The sequence below is a fragment of the Drosophila santomea genome, chromosome 3L (genome assembly GCF_016746245.2).
Source record: "Drosophila santomea strain STO CAGO 1482 chromosome 3L, Prin_Dsan_1.1, whole genome shotgun sequence".
Lineage (NCBI taxonomy): Eukaryota > Metazoa > Arthropoda > Insecta > Diptera > Drosophilidae > Drosophila > Drosophila santomea.
Window position 1 is genome coordinate 9,074,994 of NC_053018.2, and position 24,391 is coordinate 9,099,384.

Sequence of the window (24,391 nt, forward strand, 5' to 3'; positions counted from 1 at the left end):
ATGCTGACTGCCAACTGTGCCGCCGAATTTTCCACTTAAGTTTTCCGGCTTGCCGCCTGGCAACAATGTTGCATGTTGCCGGCACATCAACATATTGTTTCTGGGCATGCGCCGCGGAAATGTTGCTGATTTTCCGGGCATTTTCATTCATAACGAAAAACTGGCGCCGTCATTACTGCAAGTTGCATGTTGCTGCAACACCGCCGTAACAACTGCACCCAGTGAAAGTGTCTGTCCGTCTATTTATAAGGCAGCCAAATGTCGTAAGGCGAACAATCAAGTTTTATACCCTCTATAATGACCACAACGACCCAGTTTGTGTTTGTGCAATTGGGGAACGCACAGACACCCGCATATACACTGCCCATGTCCACCGGAAATGCAGCACTAAACTCGGATGAGTGGTGGTGGGGGTGGTGGTAAGTAAAATTTACTCGCTGCGTGGGTGGAAATCGCTCGAGGAAATTAATTTAATGTTTATTGTTTGGGCAGCCGATGAGCAGAGTGGAGCATTGTTTTCCGCGGAAGTGGGCGAAGGATAAGTGGTTTTCGAAACGCGCTATCTTCAGATACAACTTAAGTTTTTCCTGTCAGCAGTTGCTAGTCATTAAGGCATTATTGTGCGATACTTTTCTCCATTTAACAACTTATCTTTGTGCAATCAAGAGACATGTCATATAACAAGTTGACAATATATGCACATACTTGACAATAGTATTAACTTAACTTGTTTGCTGTATATGTTTTTATTATTCTTTAATATTATATTTATTCAAGTGCCTGATTTATTTCTTTGTGTACCATCGACTATTTGCCCTTCAAAAACCTATTGAACTATACCAGTTTCTTGGATGACACTTTGAACTTTTGCCTTGAATGATGGACAACATCTGCTGTCAGAAATGCGTTTGTCAGACTCGACAATAAATAATCATCCTACACTCAATGTATTTATTTTGTAAGGTTTCAGTCAATGTCTACGCACTTCGGGATCGCACTAAATTAAATTTCAGCTATTCTTTTGAATATTTGCCATACAATAATTCGTTGGCTTTCCGAGGAAGACCTCAAACTTGATCCGTTCTTGGCATGTGCCAGAGTTTTTGGGTTGGGAGGGCAGGAAAAAGGCGCCGAAACTTGCAAAGCTCAGTTCAGAGACAACGCGGCGGATTACGGCTCGCTGATTTATTTTCCCTTTGGGTTTTTTCTCTACACTTTCCCCGCCTGCAGCTGTCAGTACGTAGGCTTTCTACTGGCAAGACAGTCGAAATATATTTTTAATATTTTCATTTCCCAATAAGACGGCTTCCTGGCTTCCTGGCCGTCTGACAGATGATGTTTCCTTCCTTTCCGTCCCACGAACACAACAATTTCAAAGGGAAGGTGGCGTTCTCGTGGGTGGCCTTGCCAATCATGACGCGGATGACGCGCCATAGAGTTTTCATTTATTTGGCTCCCATTTGACACTTTAACCGCCCGGCGATATAAAAGTTTTCTAATGGAAACGCCGCTGACCAGCGGAACGTAACCTTTTGGGGCACTTTTAGATTAATCACCACGACATTTCCACTCCGCTTAACCTTCATGACCCGTCCCACTGCGGTCGCACTTGATTCGCACAATTACACAAGAAATCCCAACGCCAAAGGACCGCCCACTGTCAACCAATTTATTGGCAGCTGCCCAGTGGCCAGAAAAAAAGGAAACTTTATATGGATTCAGTAACAGATTTAAGCACGTAACACGCACTCAAAAAAGGGGACTCTATAGTATAACTCTGCGCAAATTACACAAAAAACAAAATCATAATAATAGAAGTTGTAATAATTACTATACCTATTATAATTATATGTATATGTTTTAGTAAACTATAAGTTAAAGGTGATTGCATATTTATCAGACAATCACTTTTAAATATGTGAAAAAGTTGTTTATTCATATTGTGCTTTGAACTTTTCTGTGTATAAATTGAACTTCCTGCTTAGCTTGCACTTCCGCTCGAAGTTGTTTTTACCACAAGACAAGGAAAATTGGAAAATTGACTTTTCGGCAAAATTCACATATTTTCGCATACGGCTTTGCTTTGGCGCAATTGCATAACAAGAGGCAGCTGTTGAGTATCTGAATTTAGCTTATTTGCTTTATTTTTTGTAGACCAAGAAGACTGAAGTTCTTGGAAATGCCTGCACTTGCAACAGCTCGTGCCAGATTCAAATTGGCTTAACGCACTTTCCACTTTCCACATTCCACTTGCAATGCAGTTTTGGGAGCCGTAGAATAAAGCACGGAGTAGAAGTTCCATAACTGCCACAGCCATGTGGCATGTAGATGGATAACTGTAGGGATTCCGATTCCGCATCTGCGGCTCGTGACAGGTGGAAATAGATTTCAAATTGACAATCAGTCGCGAGCTAATATATTTTGCAACTGAAATTGAAAAACAAAGAGTGAATTTGTTTTTAAAACTGACGATGGGCATGAATATGCCTGCTGAATATGTATGCTGTGCATACACATGGAATTGAATTGAAACTTGTGCGTAATTTATTCTGTACAAGCTGGCCATCTACCAATTTAATTTGAATACAAAATGTTACACGCATAACAAAGTTTGCTTTTGTTGAAGGTTGCTAAATGTTTGTCAACTAAATACTTTTATTGAAATTTCTAAACTATTCTTCTCTGAAGCAGGGTATTAATTAACTTGAAAAGTTATATTAAATATAAAAAGAAAAGCTCTTATTCAAACTATTTTCTTTTAAAAACCGTTTGACTTGGTCTATTATTTCTAAATGAACGTGGCAAGAAGGACTTTTAACAAAGTGAAGCTTAGTAAACTGCAATGCACTTAAATATTCTGGTGCTTGACATTTACATACACTGTAGAGTAGTCTCTGCTAAGCGGTTTACCTTTGACCTCCTGGGTAAAGGCAGTCAGTCCACTCACTTTTGATTGAGCACCCGTTTCAACGTGGTTATCAGTGGGGTTTTTTCCAAAATATCCTTCCGCAGGACCTGAGCCTTGCCAAGTGCTCCATCATAGTCGGTGCTCAGGAGGCAGGACTCCAAGCCCGAGGATGACTCATCCAATCCGCAGTGACCTTTCCACATGGCTGCCTCTGGTCTGGCGGCACCACTTGAAAGCTGGGGGTAATAAATTCAAATCGAAATCAAATACAATAAAAACTTGGCACATCAACCGAACTTGTCGCCGCAAAAATAATGACTAAAAAATGAAAAAACCATCTGGCTGACTACTAGTCCCAAATTAAATGTCTAACTATAAATGCAGATACATGGGGTCTGCCATAAAGTGCCGACTATCATAAACAATAACACAGCAAATAAATAACGCATTTGCTGTTATAAATCCTCCATGCGACTCCATGTCCTTTGTGCTGCTGCAAATGGCGGCCATTTGCATAAATGAGGGAGCAAGGAGCAGCTACGTCATTGTTTGCAGTGCGTCTGAAAAGTTTTCGCCATCTCCACGAGTACATAAGTATGTAACAGAAGGTTCCCATTTTAGTTTTATCTCGGCGACGCCATCGCCCAAACTCCCGACATTAGCACTAATATGCATAAATATGTCTGCGCAAGGTATGTAGGTATAATTTTTATGTTTATAACATCCCCCAGGACATTTTGAATGTAACACAAGCGACGACAAGGATGCGGGCGGGCTCTGGGTTTTGAGTTACCCTGTTGGCTTTCAGCACTTTAAATTCTTGTTAGCCAATTAAGTTAGTAGGTGATGCAGTATACGAGCTTAGCTTTAGTTAACCTTTAAAATTGAATTAAATCGTTTACATTTAAATCAATTGGCTTGGGGCTTGGGTAGTTTTCAGATTTTTAGTAATAGTGTATTTTACTTTACTTCAAAAGTGGAATTTTTCTAAACAGTGGATAACATTTGTAGTTCATTCACCTTGTGGCTTACTTCCATACTAAATTAAGATGCAATAGAATTTTCTTCTTTAAAGGAAGCTGCTATTCCAGCTGTATCCCCCATTTTTACAGGTAAATCAGTAGAGAGTGGCTCGTGGCCATTCGCATGTCGAAATGGCACTTGACCCACAAATAACCCGGATTGACCTCCCATCTGATGGGCAGCTGGTGCCGCACGCGCCGCTCTTATCAGCCGGCAAATGACAGTTTTATGATGCGACCTCTTATCAGCCGCTGCATTACTGCGCTGCGACCCTTGGTGACTAATCAAGGATGGCTCACTACCTTGCGGTTGTGGGCGAATCCTGTGCAAATCCTGTGGGACTGAGCCTGTGGCGACGACGGAAGCGGATGTGGCTCGACTTACTCGAGCTAACGGCGTGTCCTTTGACGGCCACCAAGTTGGCCATAAATCAGCCACAAGTTTTGACGGAAATCCAAGACGTCAGGAGCCGCGCAGCGGGTAAGCCACTAGCTCAAAAGGGTTTCTGATGGGAGTAAAGCCTCAAATGAGCTGGGAAACTTAAGCTGTATCCCTGTGTTGGGCGGGAAAAATTATCCGGAATTTATTTTTATAAAACTGCAATTACCAGAAGTGGCCCATAACAATTACAAGAATGTTAAGTCTAGGGAGCGCCGTCAAGAAGGCGAAGAGTTTCTGAGGTGGTGTTAAATTTAAGTGGGGATTACTCAATTTAGTTGTTCAGTTTTTGCCACAATTATACTTAAAGTTAATAAGTATATATGTAACGGGTGTTTTTTTTAGAGGTATAGAACTTTAAGTTGGCATTACTGTTCAAGATGGCGACCGATTTAACAGCTGTCAAGTGATTTATTCTCAGTTTGGTTTGGCAATTCGTCATGCGTGCTTACAAAATCCAACTCGTGCAAGAATTGAAACCAAACGATCATCAAGCAAGGCGTAGATTCGTCGAATGGGCCCAAAACGAGATTGCTGTTGTTCCCGATTTTTCATAAGCCTCCAAGATCTTGTGATTTAACACCGCTAGACTACTTTTTGTGGGGCTATGTAAAGTCATTGGTCTATGCGGATAAGCCACAAACGCTAAACCATTTGGAAGACAACATTCGCCGTGTTATTGCCGATATACGGCCAAATATTGGAAAAAGTCATTGCAAATTGGACGTCCAGATTGGACTACATCCGAGCCAGCCGTGGCGGTCATATGCCAGAAATCATATTTAAAATGTAATGCCACAAGATTATCTTTCATGTCAATAAAATTCATGTCAATCGAATAATCCATCGTTGTTTTATTGCAATTTAAAGTTCTATACCTCTAAAAAAAACACCCTATATATGTAATATTTATAAGACAGACAGACTTAGACAGCATAAACGATTTCTAAAATCATATTTAAAGTGTACCCAGCGCGAATATCAGATCAATAATTTATAAGCCCTGTGCAATCGAAAAACATTTGCACATAAATAAATAAATAAGGCACAAGTGCCGTTGCATATCGAGTTCAAGCAAAATCTTAAACCCTGTGACCACAATATTTTGTTGTACGTTTTTCTTTGGTCTAGTTTTATTTACCTTTTGGCTTGAAAAACTTGGCATGTGTGCGGGCAGGACTCAACCGGAACCATATACATATATACATAGTTCACGTTCACCCGCAGGACCGAAGCCAAACAATTTTCGAGCCGAACAATCAGCACCTACATCGCACAATTCTGTGAGTCACCCAGTGGGAGGCTTCTGGCTTTTGGCCCTTTTGTGGCTCCACATTTTGGCCTTCCGCCACGAGCTGGCAGTGGGAAAAATGGCAAACGGATGTTGTGCGCAACGAGCCGAGTCATGACATTTGCATAACAAATTCCATTTAACCCACGCCATGATTTTCCTTCTTTTGCGCCAGGCTCCAAAAACATGGAAACATGTTTATTTTAGATAATTTCCTTCCATTCCGCCCGCATTCATTCGCTCCATCATAATTATGTGTCACAAATAGCGGGAACTCATCCATTCCCTCTTCATTATTCAATCATTTGATGCCTGTGTGCGAATTTATTGAGGCTTTAGAGCACGAAAATTGATGTTTTCTGGCCGGGATCGAGGTGAGGAATCAATGGGGGTGGCTCAATTCATCGGTAAATTAAATCAGTGGTACATTACACGACAGCCCACGCTTCAGCCGAATTTCCAACAGTGAATACCATTAAAAGAATCGTTAGGTATATTAAATATTGAATTGAAATACTCTCTAATATAGCAAAACATACCTTCATACTTTTTCACAATGTGTTAATGCGCTTTTCGACCTTCAAGTGAGCAACCTAGAAAGCAAATGACTTACAGTCTCCCATTTACTCAAACAATTCAACATAATTTGTCAGCTAAACGAAGGAACTCAACTAAGTCGGCTATAATTTGTTTATTTCCTGAAGGCAATACAATCGCAGGGGTGAAGTGCTATTAAAAAGCCACAGCGACAGGTGTTTGCGAGAGGGCCCTCATGTCGTATACGTGATGGGATTGGCGGTTTTTCGCACCGGTTTTTCGCTGTTGGTTAAAAGCCTTTTGGCCTGGTAACCAGACTTTAATTCAATTAGCAAAAGGGCTCAGAGGCGAAGACGTGCCCGTGGTTTTGACACGGGTCAAAAGTAGGTGACAGTTTCTGGCCCACTTTTAAGCAGAAAACATTTGCTAATCCTCGCGAAGCAAAGTGGATTCCTCCGGTTTTTCAGTGAAATCGCACCGCAGACCAGCGACCTTGGCAATGATTTCGGTTTGGAGCTCCTCGAAGGGGCGCAGCAGGCGGACGGGTTCTGTGTCATCGCGACCTTGGAAAAGGGTTTCCCCGCTAAAGTCTATGAATCCATACTTTCGAGCACCCAACAGCGTGGCCAGCAACTTGTCGGATATATCGTTGTAAGTTTCAAATAGCTGACCGAAAGCAAGTACTTTTCTGCCATCTATAGGATCATCTCGACCGGATTTCTGTATCATATCGCAGAGTTGGAGGATCTCCTCCAGAGCACGAACACTGGCCTGCAAGGATCTCTGCTCGGAGAGACTGCCCGTCGGCGCTCTGCCGTATTCCTCCTCTGTAAAAGTCCTTTTCGGCATCTCACTGACGTTGTAGTGGGCGAAGGGGTTTATCATCATCCAGTTTTTATGCTGTTCAGCTTGCTGGTTAAAGAGCGTGATGCGTGACGAGACCGACGAGTCCTGCAGCGATTCCTTTTTGAGGCTCAAAGGTAATTGGCAATCAATTCGGCTGACCGACCACTCACCTGGTTTTCAGCCATTTTATAATTATGCTGGAAATTTGAACGGTTGTTTGCCGAAAATGTTTGTCGCTATCAAACCACAGTGAAGCCTACTGTGATTTCAGCTGGTAAGCAAACACGTCAGCCAGGTTTGAAAAGTGTGTTATTATGAAAATGTTATTACCCTGCACAATATTACTTTAAGTTAACTATTTTTTGTTTTTGGTAACTTACCTATATAATTTTTAATGTGGTTTATCTGTTCTTATATTTAACAGTAGTTCCTTTTGCTGTTAACCTTTAACCTAATGTGATAATTGGCAACTGGAGTAAAAACAGTTGGTGGATACTTATTGCGTTCAATCATTCCACCACTGATTGTTCGTGCCACATGGATGCAAACACATGCATCTCATTAGGGAGCGCTTGTATCCCAGGCCGCATCAAAGGATTCAGATTCAGGCGCAAGTTTGCCCAGGGATAATCAATCAAAGTGTCGCCTTAAATACTTACCCCCCTGGAGATCCACACCCACAGCCACATCGGAGTCCACATTCAGGTCCACCCACTTGGTGGATTTTAGTGCAGCCTTAAGCCAACTCCACAGGCTGTGGCAGCCATGTGGCAAATGCGGCGGAAACAGCTCGCAAACTAGCTCCATAAATTTAAGCCTCGAATGGCGCGCAAGTCGCCGGAAGTATTTGGAGCTCAGTGCAGCCGGAAATACAAAACAAATTTCGCAGAGAAAGACAGAAAGACCGAGTGGTAGCGAAAAAACAGGAACGGCAGGAATTAATGAAACAAAACGAGGAATTGAAAGCTACGAGATAATAAAAGCTAATCGAGGAATAGCTCAAGTCGAGAGCTTAATATGCTTTTAATTCCATCAGAATTCGAAATGCTATATGCCATCTACACTCGAATTTCACTATATTCACTTTCAATAAAGGAAATTTAGTCATTTACGTATAAATAAGTTAAAGAAAATTCGAATTGAAATACAAAATACAAATGGTAACTTAAGGAGCTGTTCAAGAGCAGCGCCTTGGATTACCATTAGTTAAAGCCAGCAAAATTGTGGCCCCAAGCAAAACCAATAAAATCTATAATATCCTTCGCCTCGGGAGCCTCCAATTAAATTCTGTCACACAATCTGCCAATCCAATTATTTTCTTTCCGAGGGCATGAACCAATAGTTCCGTCGAATGAGCATTAAGTTAAATCACGCTTTAAGCGTGTACTTTTCTCGAAGGGTATCAAAACAGTTTTCCGGCGGTTTTTCTGTTTCAGTTTCCTTTCCGATGGAGGAAAAGCGTGGAGGACACGAAACAAAACAGACAAATGGCAAAATGGCGCCACTTCCACATCCGTTAAGCAATAAACATTAATGCGCAATTAATGCTGGTGTCAGACGTTGACTTTGCTTAGTGGTGTTGGCTGGGTGTTTCCCCGACTTTCCACCCGCTTTTCCCTTGATTTCCCCCCTGACTTTGGACACAGGTCCGTTGTCTGTTTTTGATTTCCTCCACTTGCTGTGATTAACGTTTGGCGCCTCTTCTTAGCCTTTAGTTATTTATGGCTCGGCATGACAAATGAAATCAAGTGGGCACAGGGCAAACTTAATGCAAAAGCAGCTTATTTCTGGCAGTCCAGAACAGCAACTTTCCACGGCTTTGAAGTCTGTGTTTGCCCATCCCAAACCACTTCCTTAATGATGGAGCAACCAAAGGAAATATTTGTAGAGCAGCTTACCACCCAATGATTGCGTATTTTTCAAAGGTTCGAGGGGCGACAGCTTTTCATTAGTGCTGAGGTGTGTACCTATATACACACAATATCAATACCATTCACAAATATAAATAAGGATAATATCTAGTATTGTTTTTATAGTAATAGACATGCCTATAAAGCTAAACTATTTTAAGAAAAATTTATTTTTAGCCTTTTATGAATTTTTTACTTTGTTAGGATGGGATAAATCTACGGTAGTGAAAACAGGCTTTTCTTCAGATTTTCTTCATTTTTCCTTAAGCTGAAAATATTTGTCCCCTAAAAGTAAACCCTTTCTCATCACTAGTTGTTACTAAGCCTCGCCATCTGTCAGAGAGACAAGATGCTGGTACTTCCGCCACTTGCCATTTCGCCATATGTTTTGCTATTCCCTACCGATTTTCAGTTGCATTTTCCGACCGAAGGAGTGACAGTGGCAGTTTGGCAAGCCACGCCCCTTTGTCGAGAGGCACTTAAGATGCTACCATGTCTGCATATGGCCCCTAAGAATTTATGTGTTGTTTGTATTGGCCCCCAGAAAATCCCCGACGCATTATTCAATTTGGAGCTGCCTGTAATGTAAAACAATTTTCCGCAAATGCAACATAAAATAAAAAAAAAAGAAATAAGAAGAGAAGAGAAGAGAAGAAAGAAATGAATGAAAACTGTCTTGGCTGGGTGAATTTTATGTGTGGCACGTTTGGCAATAAATTTTCGGGGTTGAGCATTGGATTTACAAATTGCTGCCTAATTCGCTGTTTTCATTGAGCGAGAGGCAATATTATATGGTCTGCGGTTAACACCTGTTTTTTGTTTTCATTCCAGGGGACCCCCAATGTGTTTAATATCCTTCGATCATCGCTCGAAGTCTCAACTCCGAAAGGATATATGTATCCTTTCTCTAACCCATTTCATTGGTCGCCAAAACGAAGACAAAGCTTTTCGACTTGGCCCTCGAAATTTGTGTCATTTATAACTTTTGGGCGAAACGACAAAGCGATTTATTTTGTGTTTTCCTTCGGTCTGGCTCCAGTCAAAGTTTGATAAATGAACGCATTCCGCTTTGAATTTTCCTTTTGCATACGAAAAACCCAAAGGGGACATCTGGTAGTTGCATTTTTTCAGCTTCATTTGGCAGCTGCCAGGGTCTCGTTTATGGCCTTCTTGGCCTAGTCTGTCATAATCAGAGCGTTTAATATCACCGATGTGCACTGAACGGTCGCCGAAAATCAAATCAACTTTTGCCACGACAACAGACAGCTGATGACCTCGAAAAAAAAAAACAAAAACCCAATCGAAATAAACCAAACTTCGATCACAAAAAATTAGTCAAGTCAACATGAAGTGGGGCAAAAAGGGGAAAGCATTGCCACAATGTTTTTATGTCCTTTTGTTGTGATAGCTCTAGTTTTTTTTCCGCCGAAAATATGCAACAGCCGGTGCCAGAATAATGTGAGTGTGTGGGTAATGCACTGCAAAAAAAAACACATTAATGGGTACGTATGCCAAATAGTTTCCTTTGACTTATTGGGGAGCTCGTTATTCTAACATATTTCGTATTTCTCTACTCTGTTTTCTAGATAGTACGATATCTTTTAAGGACTAAGCGAAATTACTGTCGAAATTTCTCTCTCTGCATAGTGTATGTGCTAGGGAGCATGAAAAATTGCAAGTCTGTTTCATTGATTTGATTGACACTTTTATTGACACAGTGTTGGCCTTGTTGTTGCCAAGGGTTTTATGACCTGCCAATGAACGCGAAAGCCTTTAAGCCAATCGGCAGCATCCAACGAGCTTATATACGGGTAGTTTGCAGCTTTTGAAACATTTCAGCTGTAAACCCATTCATACAGAAATTTGTATATGCGTTTTCATATTTTTATGGGCCATCACAACTTGATTTTTTAATACTTTACATCAATTCGAATTAGGAAAAGGCAATAAAAACCTGCACGAAAATATTATGGCCAAAGCAAAAATAGGGTAATTCATCCGTTTAGTACTTCATATTTTTTTTACCAGCGGAAATCTATGATATAGTAAGTAAAGTGGGCCATCTAGCTTAACACTAATCTAGTTAAACATTTTTTGACTGTTTTGTATTTAGATAAAAGCTGGTCATGTGCAGTAAATATAAATAATGTTGAAATCCTTTCAAAATAACGTATATTTGTTTTAAAACTTAAACGCCAGCTTTATCATGTTTCAACGGGAAATCGTGGGTTATTGATACCTTTTATTTCTCTGTTTTATGATAAGTTTAAATGGTTTAGTATACACGAAATTGTTGTTTCAGCTTATTAAAAACCTCCCACCCCAGGCTAAATTGAATTCCTGCAATACAGCACTAATATTCCGACCAGCAGCAAGTAAAATGTCGGTCTAGCCATGAATTTTCATGGTCGCAACTTTGGCTTTTTATGCGTGCCACCGGAACAATGGCTTAACAAGGCCAGCAAAAGTGGCCGTAAAATATGACATTTGCTGGCCTTTTGTTTGCACTGGGCCAGCGGATCTTTGTGGCTATAATTCCAGGGCTGAAGGGCGGGGGCTGCAATCGGCTGGCAATTAATCAGGCTTCATTTGCACTTAATCGCGGCCATGATTTGCACGCAACTGCGACCCAATCATGTGGCCATTGGATTCCATTATAACAGGCAGCCGCATATTCAATTTAATTTTCATTAGCCTAGTGCCATGCGGTCATCGACGAGCCACAAATTATTTTTGGCCCCCCGGCTTGGCGAAGGGAAATGGGAATAAAAACTCATTTTAATATGCGTTGCCCAGCAACCAACGATTTTCCTTGGCCATTTTCCTAGCCCCTTGTTCCGCGGACTTAATTACATATTTAAATTCCAACTGCGCCGCCTCTCAATGGCCAAGAAATAGCAGCAAAAATAACAGCCCAGAAAATATTATGGATATTCTGGGTCCCGACTTGCAGGCCGTAGTTATGAGATACCATAAACAACATGACGTCAAAATAAGCTGGCAGACGGAGTCCTTTGAAGTTTAAGCCTTGAAAACTTCAAAAATATTGTCTTAATGCTAATATTTTCATAAATATATATGTATAATAAAAATCTTTAAGACCTGATTTCTGAGAAATATACAGGTGGTGCAAAAAGTACAATGATAAAAATATATAGTAATAGTCTTTAAACTCAGTTATCAATTATCAATCGAAATCAATAATTTCAAGTTGGTTTTTCCATTAGCTAAACTCCTACAATTGGTTATAAAATTTTACTAAATTCAATGTTACCCTTTCAGTTAGGGTAAAATCATGCTCAAGGTCATGCCAACTGTAACTCTTAAGTGGCTATCAACTGGTCTCATTCAAAATAATAAAAAAAAATCATAATTTATTGTTATGTAACTGAACCACAAATGAATTTCAAGCAGCATTGTAATATTCTAGAACAAGATGACATAAGATTTTTAGCGGGAAATAAACTTGGAACTGCTTTTAGAGAAACGAATAAAACGAACATATCACATACATAAAATCACATATAGTTATAAAGCACTTATCCATAAAAACGTTTTAAAGACGCACTAGTTTGTTACTGGAATTCTCACTCACAAAGTTTCTGTTTTTTTTACTAGCTAAATGCAAAAGCTGTAATTGAATTGAATGCAAATAAATCATAAATAGAATGTAATTACTGTTAGGCAATTAAAATAACAGAAAAAAGCCTTGCTAAATATTTAATGCTGCAAGCTTTTTTGATTTGGTTTTTCAAATTCATTATGATAGTTTTTGCTGTCGCAATTACATATGCTCATTATTGATATGTTGATGTGTAATTAATATTTATAAGTGGGTGCATATTAAATTGTTTCAATTAAATATTGGATTCCTGCTTTCAAATTAATCAGGTATAAAAGTTTGCGTTTAAATAAGCTTAATATACTGGAATTTACTGACATTTAATTAAAATTTGTTTTATTGACAGCAGTAACATAAAACATTTAACCATCATTTATAGAGCCTTAATTCAGCAATTGCTAGATTTAATATGCTTTTTTCGTAATACAAATTCACATTCAGTGAGACATATTCGAAATTAGCTGGCATTACACGGAGATTAGGGATACCTCATCGCATCTGCATAAATTTTCGATGGCTCTGGAAATGGCTGGCTGCTTTTATGTGGCGCACTGCAATTTTCCTTCAATTTTCCTCGGCTTAATTTACGCGCTGTGGCTGGTTTCCCTATTGATTTATTTAGGCGTAGGCCATTCACGCCCTCTCATAACTGCCTATGTGGCAGTGTATAGGACGAGTATGTTTGTGCACTGTGTGTGTTTGAATCATTCATTCATTGTTCGCTCACGCATTTCCCTACTTTCGCTGTTTTATGGCTCCCCCGCCTGGCTTTCCCCGCCGCTTTTCCTTCGGCTCCGTTCCGCTTTTCCCCCCACCCCGTGCAGCATTGATTCATGTTAAATTTATGCAAATTGCCTAGTATTCCGGCTGCCAGGATAAGGCTCTTCCACACCGACTGCCTTCTAAAAATAGTCTACACAAAGGAAAAATAGAGAATTTAGCAATGTGAGTTACAAGGTTTATATCTATTAGTTAATAAAGGCATAAATATTTAAAAAAAGGCATTTTATTATTTCGATAATCACTACAAACATAATCATAGTATCACTGTAGTTGTACATCATGAACCAATTTAATTTTAAGTTGACGAAAGAATACCTAACTTATGATCCTGTTTTCCTACTGTGTACAAATTTAAGTTGAAGTCCTTGATTAGCTTTCCTTAAATTGAATTTTCCATTTTCCAAAACGGGTTACACACTGCCTTCAAATTAAACGGTTAATTGCCTGCAACATTTAGCTGCAGCTGGCCTTGTTTGGCGAGCGGCGAACGGGGCGTATGCGTCATCTCCACTTTGCACACATCACTTGCCAGCGAGTTGAGACGACAACAATGGCAGAACTCTTGATGGCAAAGCGGGGGGGTCGGGTTGTTGATGGCGAACAGGAATAACCGCTTTGCTGCTTTATGGCGAAAACATGCTAGTCCCTATTTTCTTGGCCAGCAAAGCCAGTCGATGGTGACGTGGCCATAGGAGGAGAGTCCTTCGGACCGAAGGTCAATATACTCGCGGCACGAGCGTGTGGCAATTGTGACTTCGATGCGAAAATGTTTGCGGATTTCGGTCGCCGCGGTTGTAAAATCAATTCCCATTGGCACCCAACCACGCCACCGCCACCGCCACCGATATTTTCCCCGTCAGCTGCATTTCCATTGCGCTGAGCGATGGCAAAATCACATTTTCCCAGCTTGACAAGGCCAAAACGTTTGAAATTCCATAACTCTGGGTTAAAACGCAGCCAGAGGCAAAGCGAAATGTAATTACTACAATGAAATACGAGACACTTGACCCAGATAACCACCCACCCACCCATTCTCCTCCTACCTTCGAGAAAATGTGACTTCCGTACGTTTGGTTAGTTTTTTGAGGGTGCCGTTCGCAGGCTTTCCCTTCTGTAAAGGATACGCTGGAGTAATGAAATCCCGGCCAGACGAAACACAACTGCCTCATAAAGGCCAGGAGCAGAATTATTGCATGGCTTGCAATATTCTTGGGCGAGGTCAATGTGTTTTTTGTTTATTCGCCGGCCTAGTGCCCACTGCCCCCCGGCCACGCCCCCTTCCATTCATCGGCCATAAAGTTGGCAAGCCAACGAGAATGTGAGCGTTCTACGTGCAACTCAGAAGGATACACTGCGGAAAAATATCGCCATGATGAGCCTAGAAATCTCATTACCTTACCTTATATTTTAAAATGAAGCTGCACAAAACTAATTTTGACTTTCCTCAGCACAGTATTAAGGGACATGATTGGAATGTTAATAATTTACTAGATGTAATTACAACATTTTTTCTCTACATATCCGGTCTCCAAATGGAAAGTTACGCACTTGAGGGGGAAATGGTGGAGTCGCTTCGGGCCATCATAACTTCTGCTCGAAGCCAACTCCCATTTGGCTGTCGTCTGTTCTCGGGCTCAGACATTTCCATTGTCCATAAATCAAATGTTGCTTTGAAGTTGGCGCTTGTTTGCTGTGGTCCCAGATACATGAAACTATATATAGCTTGAGCGGAAATTTGGGATGAACCGAGATGTGTTGTCAAGTTAGTAGTATTGCGTAAACTATTTTGTTGTCCACATTGAAGCAGACCTTTTAAAGAGCTTAATCTTTTTACTTCATAAATATGAATTAAGCTTTTAAATATATTTAATTTATGAAGCTTGAACCACTTCATTGAACAGCATATATAATTAACTCGTATAAAATATTTTTTTGGCATTGCCAAAGTGTCTGAAATGCCACGCGAAGCTTTAAATTACAGGGTGTGGCCATACGCAAATGGCAACTTAAATGTCATGAATACTCTATGAGGCAGATCCTTCCGGCTGGAGCGTTGAGCTCTGAGCATTTTCGCCTCAGTGAGTTGTGAAACTTTTTGGCGCCAATGCGCGAGTGTTTCGGGGTGGGCCGAAGTATTCAAAACTTTTTCGCGTTTGGTGGTAAATTGCATTTCCGAATGGCTGCCCCAATTGGACGTGTGTGTGCCGAGACAATCACAAAAATTTGAGGCATACGAGGCAGTAAATTGAATTAACCTCCGCCAGAGAGGGAGAGAGAGAGAGAGAAGGTGGGGCACATCGTTGAGTGCGTGGCTTCCGCTTCCTTGGTTCCAGCGAGGAGTATTCAAGTTTCACTGAGTGATGAGCCCACGATGATAATAAAACTGCGGCATCGGGCATGTGGAAATGTAAACAAGTATGCCACATGTGTGACGAGGCACAATTGACTCGAGTCTGACGTCTTGACTCGAGTTGCGCAACAATGGCCGGCTTTGTGGCCCAAGTTAATTGACTTGGCCCTTTGGCTGCCACGTGGCTGCATAGAGTTAATCGTCCAGGATGCGGTAGATACATGCTCCAGTTGCCAGGCAGATAGGGCACGAGCCTAAGGACCATTGTGTGACTGACATCTTAATTAAAAATGACTCATACGCGCCGTTGGCCGTGTCCCTAAACATTTGCATTTATCCCGCAACAGCGCACACAACAAGTGTCTTGGCCACATGTCGCCAAACGGCTTGTTTATACACAAATGTTTCCGATTTTGTGAATTTGTTATGTTCTTTATTGTTCTTAAATAAATTCCAAACATCCCATTATAATTATAATCATGTTCACCTAATGCCCATGCATTCAATTTCCTTTTAATTACTATGCAAATTTCCATTTCAATTGTGTTTGCTTTTCAATGCTATTAAATACCTGCTAATTTGATAAACATTAAAATTTCCTTTTGATTTTTGCCACACATACATATGAATATTCTAAGTAGCTGCCAAAGGTTGAATGTTTATACGTTGTGCTTTTATTTTATTCTTTGCCTAGGTCAAAATAATAATTATAGTTACAAACTTGTTTTTCTTTCCACGTTTATTTAGTTTTATCTTTTTTTCGACTTTTTTCAAATTGCCTTTGTTTACCAAAATGTTTATAAACAAATGTTCCCAATTTCCGACCACCTCAAGTTGTATTTTTTGTTTTCCTCTCTCGGAAAAACTGGCTGGCATCCAACCATCGGAAAGTGAATCAATCGCCAGAAAACGAACTCAAATAGTTTTTATCTCATGTTGGCGCATTTTTTGTTTTAGTTTTTCTCAAAAGAAATTTATTTTCCCCCATTTTGTTGTGCTAATTATTCTTTGGCTTTCGTTTCCGCTGCTGGCTCATTGACTATTTGTTAATTTTATAAATAATACCGGCAATTATAAATGATGATTCCGCTTTGCTCTTGGCATTTATATAGGGCCAGCTCATTGTTTGTGCTCATGTCTCACCAAAAGTCCTGCGGCAAAACCAATTAAATGGAATGCTAAGCACAAGCACAAGCTGCTCGAATTGAGTTTCAAGTACTTTGCCAGCCACCTGTGCAGACATTTTCCATGAATTGCTCATAAATTTGGTGTTAATTACACTAGGACGCTTGCCTTGAAAAATTGTGGTTGGGCTTAAGCTGTCGTTTTCAGTAGCTGACACTTTAATATTCGACAGCGTGTAATCCTTTATTGAAAAGAAGGAGAAGAATAGCTGGTAATTATTTTAATATTTATATTAACTACTACTGTCTCCTACAGTACATTAAAGTATTCTAGCCTGTTAACCTTTACCAATTGACTTCTAGTTTAATTTTAGTCATAATTAGTCAAAGCACTCTAGTAACTCATCACATATGGGAGCATAAAATCCCGATAACCCCGGACGACTTTATGACCAGCGGGCGGTTGTAATTTCCCGACACGTTCCCACATGTCCTGGCCATTAATTCGGACCAATTCGCAACATAATTGGTTGGGCACCTTGTAATGGCCAAAACTGATTTCCATATTAATTGCTCATTAGTCCGTGGTGCGGAAGTGCGGCTTGTCTTTGGCCCAAGTGCATTAACATGCGGCAATTGGTTGACCAAGATTACGCATACGCACTGTGGCCGATGCTTTGGGTCAGTAAGAAGTTGCTAACAGCCCTGCGGTCGTGCGGTTGCTGTGGTCGAACAAATATTGTTGCTGCCGCAAATTGAAGCTGCCAGCCACGAACAAAAGACAAGTGCTAAAATTCAGCGGGGTTTCCACCACCCGGCCATAAATCAATTTGCGGATAGCCCTTGCCCAGGGAAAGTTTGGCAACAGATGCCCGGCCTAATGATGCGTACTTTAACACAGAGAGAAAGCGAAAATTAAATATTAATATTCAATTAGAAGCACAATTATTGATTACCATCGTGGCCTTTCTCGGACCTCAGACTTTCAACGCAATTTTGATTAAAAGAAAAAAATTTGTGGAAATTTAAACGGCGTTCTGGGCGTGGAACTCATCAGCAGGCGTTTCACGTCAGGACATTTTGTCGCAGCCACATGTCGCATGCCGCAGCACAATGGACCTACAGGATGATGTACTAGGATGCATATAATGCCACAACTACGTAGCCATCTGGACGGACGTAGCTCGGAGTGGAGTCCCATTTTTGAATAATTTAATGAGCTGCCGGGCGTCGGTGGCGTCGGCGGCGTATGCGCAATATTAAATCCTGGTGACCGCACATTTATCATCGACCCACATCCTCGCACACACAGACTGCGCATCCACTTCCACTTCCACTTTCACATCCACATGCACAGCCTTTCCAGCACGTCAGTTTAATATGTTTTTAATTGTCCGCCAGTGGCAGAAGAGTCTACTTGGCTTTAATGACCTCTCCGCTGCGGGAATGTCTCCTTTTTAATTTTTAATGCCGCCCATTAAGGCGGAATCGGGTGCGTATCAGGAAGACTCTGCGAGCAAGTTAATTAATTTTTACAACGCCACGCCGGTGGGCACAAAATTTGACGATAAATCAACTGATAATGTCAGCACATTTAGCGACATACCCATTCCGCAAAACCAGCCCAACGGCAACGTTTTGATAAAGTTTTGGCCATGTTTAGGCGAAGTTCGCGATTGACGTGTGCGGCTGATACAAATCGAAAGGCAACCACTTGGCCAAGTTTTCTGGGTCAGCGTGCGTGAAACCTTTAATCAGAAACTGCTTAATGCAAGGGTTTTCTCCTATTTACTCCGGGATAAACAAGTTGGGAACAGGGTGTGCGTGGGCACACATCTTGTTCAAGTTAAGTGACAATGAAAGGTCAAAGTTTACGCATGCTTAAAAGGAGACTCAATAGTTAAACCAACTCAAAAGGGTTTACCAAAAGGGAACCATATTTGGTTCTGTGTGTTGATTTTGCTTAGGAAAACAAGGGATCGAAAAAAAAATATTTTCTTATGCTTAAAGAATCTTAAATGCTTTGAACTACACTCATTCGAATTTATTTAAGGTCGTTTATCATTACTCGATTTTTATGGGTTTGTAAGGAAATCCTATTTCAATATAAACTTTTTAAACTACATAGCTCATTTAGCATCTCTTTACTTTAAAACTTTTTCCAGCTTCGTTTTAAAACGTAAATTATTTCTCTTATTCAATTCCAAATGTCAAGCGAGCAGCATCCTTACAATATGTTAGCCAATTTATTATCCTATCAGCCGCAAAAACCATTAAAGCAGCGGGGATAAAAGCACAGACACAGATGCTTTAAATGGGGTAGAATGTTTTCAGTGTATAATCTATAAATTGTAGAGCTAGGAATAAGATATTGCAATTCAGACACATGGGATCCAGTGTAAAAGCATCAAAATAAATCTCCCTGTTACGTTAAAGCCAAATTCATTGGGGTCGGGGCGCAGACTCCTCATGGTTTTCTCCTACTTCTTGCTACTGCTGCTCTGCTGGATGACAGCGCAAATTTTATCAAATGCCGATTCCAGACTGTCTATGAACACCTTCCCATCGGCCTGGTTTTTGTACGTGGTGACAATGGCGCCGGCAAAATCGTTTTGAATCGAATAACTGAAAGAATAATGGGTTATCAATTGTCAGCTATTGAACAATTTGTCGAGGGCGACTTGAAAAATGGACGCTGCATTTGTATAACCAAACACCCAATCTCGACAGGCAGTCGACTTACCCGATTCCGAAGCCATTCTTGACCACCGGACCAAAGGAACCCGCTAGCAGGGCATCTGATCCCAGTGTTGAGGTACTAATGATGTTGTTGTTAATGCGCTTGTAAGCCTCAGTCTCATAGAGATCATGAACAGGTATTCCCTCATTTTGGGCCGTGTGCCGAAGGGCAAAGAGATGCCGATCGAAGCCCTGGCCCATGGCTGCCTCCTTGGTTAACTGGCCATGCACCTTGCTGCAGTTATCGATCATCGTTCGCAGCTCTCCGGCGCTGGGCTTGCTCCTCTCCGGCTGCAGGATAGCCTCGCAAAAGTCCCGCGTGGCATTTGTGCACGGTCGCATCGTTTCGGTGCGTCCGTGTCGGAAGGCGGAAGTGCTGCAGGACTCGTAGCTGCCCACATAGCCTTGATACGCTTGGCGATAAGCCAGCTGGAAGGACAGCTGAATGATGGAGTCAGGACTCAGGCCATACTGTTTGCATGTGGGCTTGTTGATATGTGGATACTTCAGCACATTCATGTCCAGATTATCCACAATGCTGGCGTTTTTATTATAAGCCTCTGAAACGGCCGACTTGGTCGCATCGTCGATCTCGAAGTTGATGGGTCGCACGTTGCTGAAATCGCCTTCGGCGGGAGTGTGCACTGTCTCCGTGGATACAAACGGCTGCTTCAAAGTGTCCTTGTATAGCTCGTTAAAGTAGCGAAGCACAGCCACTCCGTCGCCCCACGAGTGCTCGAAGTTTATAGCCGTGGTGCCATCCGCACTTATTAGCAGGGAAATGGATTTGTCGAACCAACTGTAACGAAACAAAATCCTTTGGTGAATCAGGAAGGCTTCACTTAACCTCGACTGCTTACCGATTCTGTGCTTTTCCCGCCAGCAGATGCTTGAGGAGCGGCTCCTGGCGATTTTCGTCAAAGACTCCATCCTCATCGCCATCCAGACAAACGCAGAACAGAGCCGCATCCACCTCCCTCTCCAGAAGATCAGCATTCTTGGAGTTGCTGACAAACTGCTGTCTGGTTTTGGCCCACTCATCACGCTGTCCGGAGGTGAGAACACCAAGAGGCACGCTGGCTGCCTCCCGATCTGCATCCAGCTTGAGCACAGCCCTTAGTCTGCCCAGAATCACACTGGGACTCTCGATGTAGCCACTCGAGTCCAGAACATTCACGGCGTACATGTGGCCGCGACGCATTACCAGAATGTGCTTGGCGTCCGGCGAGTGGACCAGCTCGTCCTTGCCAATCCGCGGAATTCTGGAGGTGCCAAACAGCCGGTTGTACTGGCTCATGTCCAGCGGGAAGGCCTTGAAGGCGTACGAGGCGTAGGTGGCAAAGGCCTTGGGCGCCACCTTCATCCACCGGCGATAGCTGGCCGTATCGCTCTTCTTGGCGTTCATGTGGTACACCTCCGGCTCCAGCAGATCCGCCTGCAGAGATCGCCAGAAGCGCAGCGAGCTGATAATCAGGTTGGTGGCCCTCACCACCTGTTGCTGGTACTCCGGCCGCGTGTCGCTCTTCATCACCAGCAGCGGATTATAGTTAAGGGGCAGCGGTGCGCGATCGGCCAGATACATGTCGAACCAGGGCTCCGAAATGTAGCTGGTGTGCTTGTTCTCCGCATCCTGGCTCTTGAGTTTGGCGTGTAGTTCCATGCCGATTCCCTGGCGGAACTGCTCCACCGTTTGCTGGGTCTCCGCCTGCTCCGCCGGCGAAAGTAGTGGTTTGGTGGCCTCCAGGAAACGCCGACAGCTGTTCTCCAGCAGCGGTATGGGCAAGCGCGGCAAGGAGCGCTGGAAGTAGAGCGTGGGCAGCTTGGAACACTGCAGGTACTGGTAGTGCTGGCCATGAGTGGTCGTTGTCCTCGACGAATTTGTCGAGATCCACGACAGATTGCGGTGCACCCGGGTCCGGAACATGGCTCTCCACTCGATGGCTTTCCAAGTTGGGTAACTATTGTTGTTTAAACTCGAGAGGCGACGTTTCAAAGTCCAAAACAGAAAGTGCAACAACAAGTTGAAAATTCGCGAGCCACATCAGCTGTTTGCCATCGATGATCACAGCTGATCGCCGTTATCGATAGTTGCAGTGCGGTACTTTTTCGGTATTTTACGGTATCTGTAATAGCGCCAAAATATACACATATCGTATGTGTTTGAAATTTACGATAAAAAGATATTTTCTTATTTTTGTTTTTATAAACTTTATGTTATGAGCCAAAATGTAATGTATTAAATTTATACATTTTGCTTTTATTTAAAGTATATTTTAAAAGCAGTTTCTTTATTTGATTATATTAAATTTGACTTTTCAGCACATGTAACACATTTAATTAAATTTTCGATAGTTATATTGCAATCACATGTCGAACACAAAATGTCGAATTGTCATGATTTCATGGAATTACCATAACGACAATAATGGGAAATTAAATTACCACTTAAAATGACCGCCGCCCTTTGGGGTCAAACATTTCACATTCACGGCTCAAATATCACATTTGGCTGACCTTATGGCTAACATTTAACATTTGAGGGTATAGTGTTCGCAAAGGAAAGGGTTTTGCAGATCGCCCTGAATTCCGCATAAATTCGCACTTTGCCCCGAAGGACGACGTTTCCGTATCCCTTTTGCCCATTTAATGCGCTTCGCTTTTGCACTTTCGCTGGCTTGTTAAATATTAACGCAATTTCACTTCGCCCAATTACACTGCAACCCATCCGCATCCTCATCCGCATCCGTCGATGCCTCTTATGCAAATTTAAATGGAAAAGGGGATTCCCCTATCCACTTTACTTAATTTGAGGAATTGAGGGCCAGAGAATTTCACTCCGCAATCGTCGAGTGCAAAATGCAAAGATGAATCGATGGGGTGGGAAACGCTCGTGAAATTCGACAAAGTATAAAAATTTTATGCGCATTTTCATTTCTTTCTTAGCCTCGTAATTTAAGTAAGCCGTTTGCATACTCCGACTCACCTGGGAACAGTGACCGTTTGGTATACCCGCAGGAGCCTTTGACCCACCACGTCTGCAGAATGTCCTGACCCCTCCGATGATCCCCTTGCTGCCCCGGAAAATTCTCGCCCAAAACTCCTCGACCAGCAGACATCAACAGCGGGCAAACAAATAAACGCCACGCAAATGCAAACAAAAACGCTGTTTATCCACGGACCAAAATCGCCAGGATGCCATGGCCAAAAAGGTGAAAGGACGCTTAAGCACTTGAGCGCCTCCAAATCTAACAAATCGATGGGTAATTGCTTTGCCATTGCTCCCCGTATTTTAAAGACCCACTGCGACTTTAAATAACTTGCTGGAAAAAGTAAAAGCATGGCTGAGAATGGGAAAGTAAAATAAATTAATTAAATTATTAATTCAAATTAATATGTTACATGTTATGCTAGTGATTAATGTCTCGCATTATTTTTCAAAGAGACTATTGTTGGGAAGCACTATGACTAGTTATTAATTTGTGAAAGCTTTTTATATAAGCATAACACAAATATAAATAAATAAGATGTGAATGATTTAGCGCCAATTGCATATATAGGGTGTTTTTTTTAGAGGTATAGAACTTTAAATTGCAATAAAACAACGATGGATTATTCGATTGACATGAATTTTATTGACATGAAAGATAATCTTGTGGCATTACATTTTAAATATGATTTCTGGCATATGACCGCCACGGCTGGCTCGGATGTAGTCCAATCTGGACGTCCAATTTGCAATGACTTTTTCCAACATTTGGCCGTATATCGGCAATAACACGGCGAATGTTGTCTTCCAAATGGTTTAGCGTTTGTGGCTTATCCGCATAGACCAATGACTTTACATAGCCCCACAAAAAGTAGTCTAGCGGTGTTAAATCACAAGATCTTGGAGGCTTATGAAAAATCGGGAACAACAGCAATCTCGTTTTGGGCCCATTCGACGAATCTACGCCTTGCTTGATGATCGTTTGGTTTCAATTCTTGCACGAGTTGGATTTTGTAAGCACGCATGACGAATTGCCAAACCAAACTGAGAATAAATCACTTGACAGCTGTTAAATCGGTCGCCATCTTGAACAGTAATGCCAACTTAAAGTTCTATACCTCTAAAAAAAACACCCGTTACAAGCACTCTTTTATCAAACTGTTGACATATTTTTCACAGTTTTTGCCGTTAATAACGAAATCTATTCAAGAGTCATTGAATGAGTTTAAAAAGCATACAATCTCGACACTCATTAACAACGAACGGTGGCATAAAATTTCAACTGTCGCCACCAGATGCGAAAGCACATAAAAAACCTCTAAAAAATCCTTTTTTTTCTGTGCGCTGAAAATCAACATTTGTTTCTAGAGTCCTTTGCCGTACAACAAAACTGTTGACCATTCCAGCACGCACAGCGTGACTGGGAATCCAGATTCGAATCCTTCTTGCCTGACTCTCTGCACCTGAAAGGTGTGGCGAATAAGTCGCTTTCGACGGGTTGGCAACTGCGTAAAAATCAGGCAGCAGCAAGAGGTTACCAGATGGAAGAGTTAACTGGCAAATTCCATTTGCCTCATGATGACAATGGCAAATGGGTTAGTATTTGAGTGGGTTTTGGTTTGGTCGACCTTCGGGCGGACAGTGATTTGCATAGATGGCTCAGCATAAATGCCGCATTCCAGTCGAGCAAATCATTGGCATGGTCATGAAAAACGGAGATGGCTCTCAAATGGCCGCGTTGACAGCCCCAGGAAATGGAGGCAATAACTCAGGCCTCACTGTAGGAGGCTGCACAGTAGGCAGGGAATGAGTTGGTCAAGGTTGTTGCCTTAAA

At 41.8% G+C, this 24,391-nt stretch overlaps 2 protein-coding genes across 4 annotated transcripts; both read right to left on the minus strand.

The window, feature by feature from the left end:
* Positions 1-6,336: 6,336 nt before the first annotated feature.
* Positions 6,337-7,346, minus strand: LOC120448464 (actin-binding Rho-activating protein). 3 transcript variants are annotated; one of them, XM_039630483.1, is made up of 2 exons: positions 7,214-7,346; positions 6,337-7,160 (listed from the first exon to the last, which is right to left on the minus strand). In XM_039630483.1, the coding sequence occupies exons 1-2, from the start codon at positions 7,226-7,228 to the stop codon at positions 6,624-6,626; spliced, it is 552 nt and encodes a 183-aa protein (XP_039486417.1). In that variant the 5' UTR covers positions 7,229-7,346; the 3' UTR covers positions 6,337-6,623. The 3 variants fall into 3 exon arrangements, with proteins under 3 accessions (XP_039486417.1, XP_039486418.1, XP_043861948.1); XM_039630484.1 differs by having other exon boundaries at positions 6,337-7,148; positions 7,214-7,343; XM_044006013.1 differs by having other exon boundaries at positions 6,337-7,148; positions 7,207-7,221.
* An 11,505-nt stretch (positions 7,347-18,851) lies between these two features.
* On the minus strand, positions 18,852-21,607 carry LOC120448977 (carnitine O-palmitoyltransferase 2, mitochondrial). Its single transcript, XM_039631237.2, has 3 exons — positions 20,432-21,607; positions 19,576-20,370; positions 18,852-19,457 (listed from the first exon to the last, which is right to left on the minus strand). The coding sequence occupies exons 1-3, from the start codon at positions 21,493-21,495 to the stop codon at positions 19,313-19,315; spliced, it is 2,004 nt and encodes a 667-aa protein (XP_039487171.1). The 5' UTR covers positions 21,496-21,607; the 3' UTR covers positions 18,852-19,312.
* Positions 21,608-24,391: the final 2,784 nt, after the last annotated feature.

What these genes read in the sequence shown, in the direction of transcription:
- LOC120448977 (XM_039631237.2), bottom strand. Translation starts at nt 21,495, where the DNA reads ATGTTCCGGACCCGGGTGCACCGCAATCTGTCGTGGATCTCGACAAAT. An exon ending in GCGGGAAAAGCACAGAATCG is followed by an intron (nt 20,371 to 20,431) that starts GTAAGCAGTCGA and finishes GTTTCGTTACAG; the next exon opens with TTGGTTCGACAAATCCATTT. An exon ending in AAGAATGGCTTCGGAATCGG is followed by an intron (nt 19,458 to 19,575) that starts GTAAGTCGACTG and finishes TTATTCTTTCAG; the next exon opens with TTATTCGATTCAAAACGATT.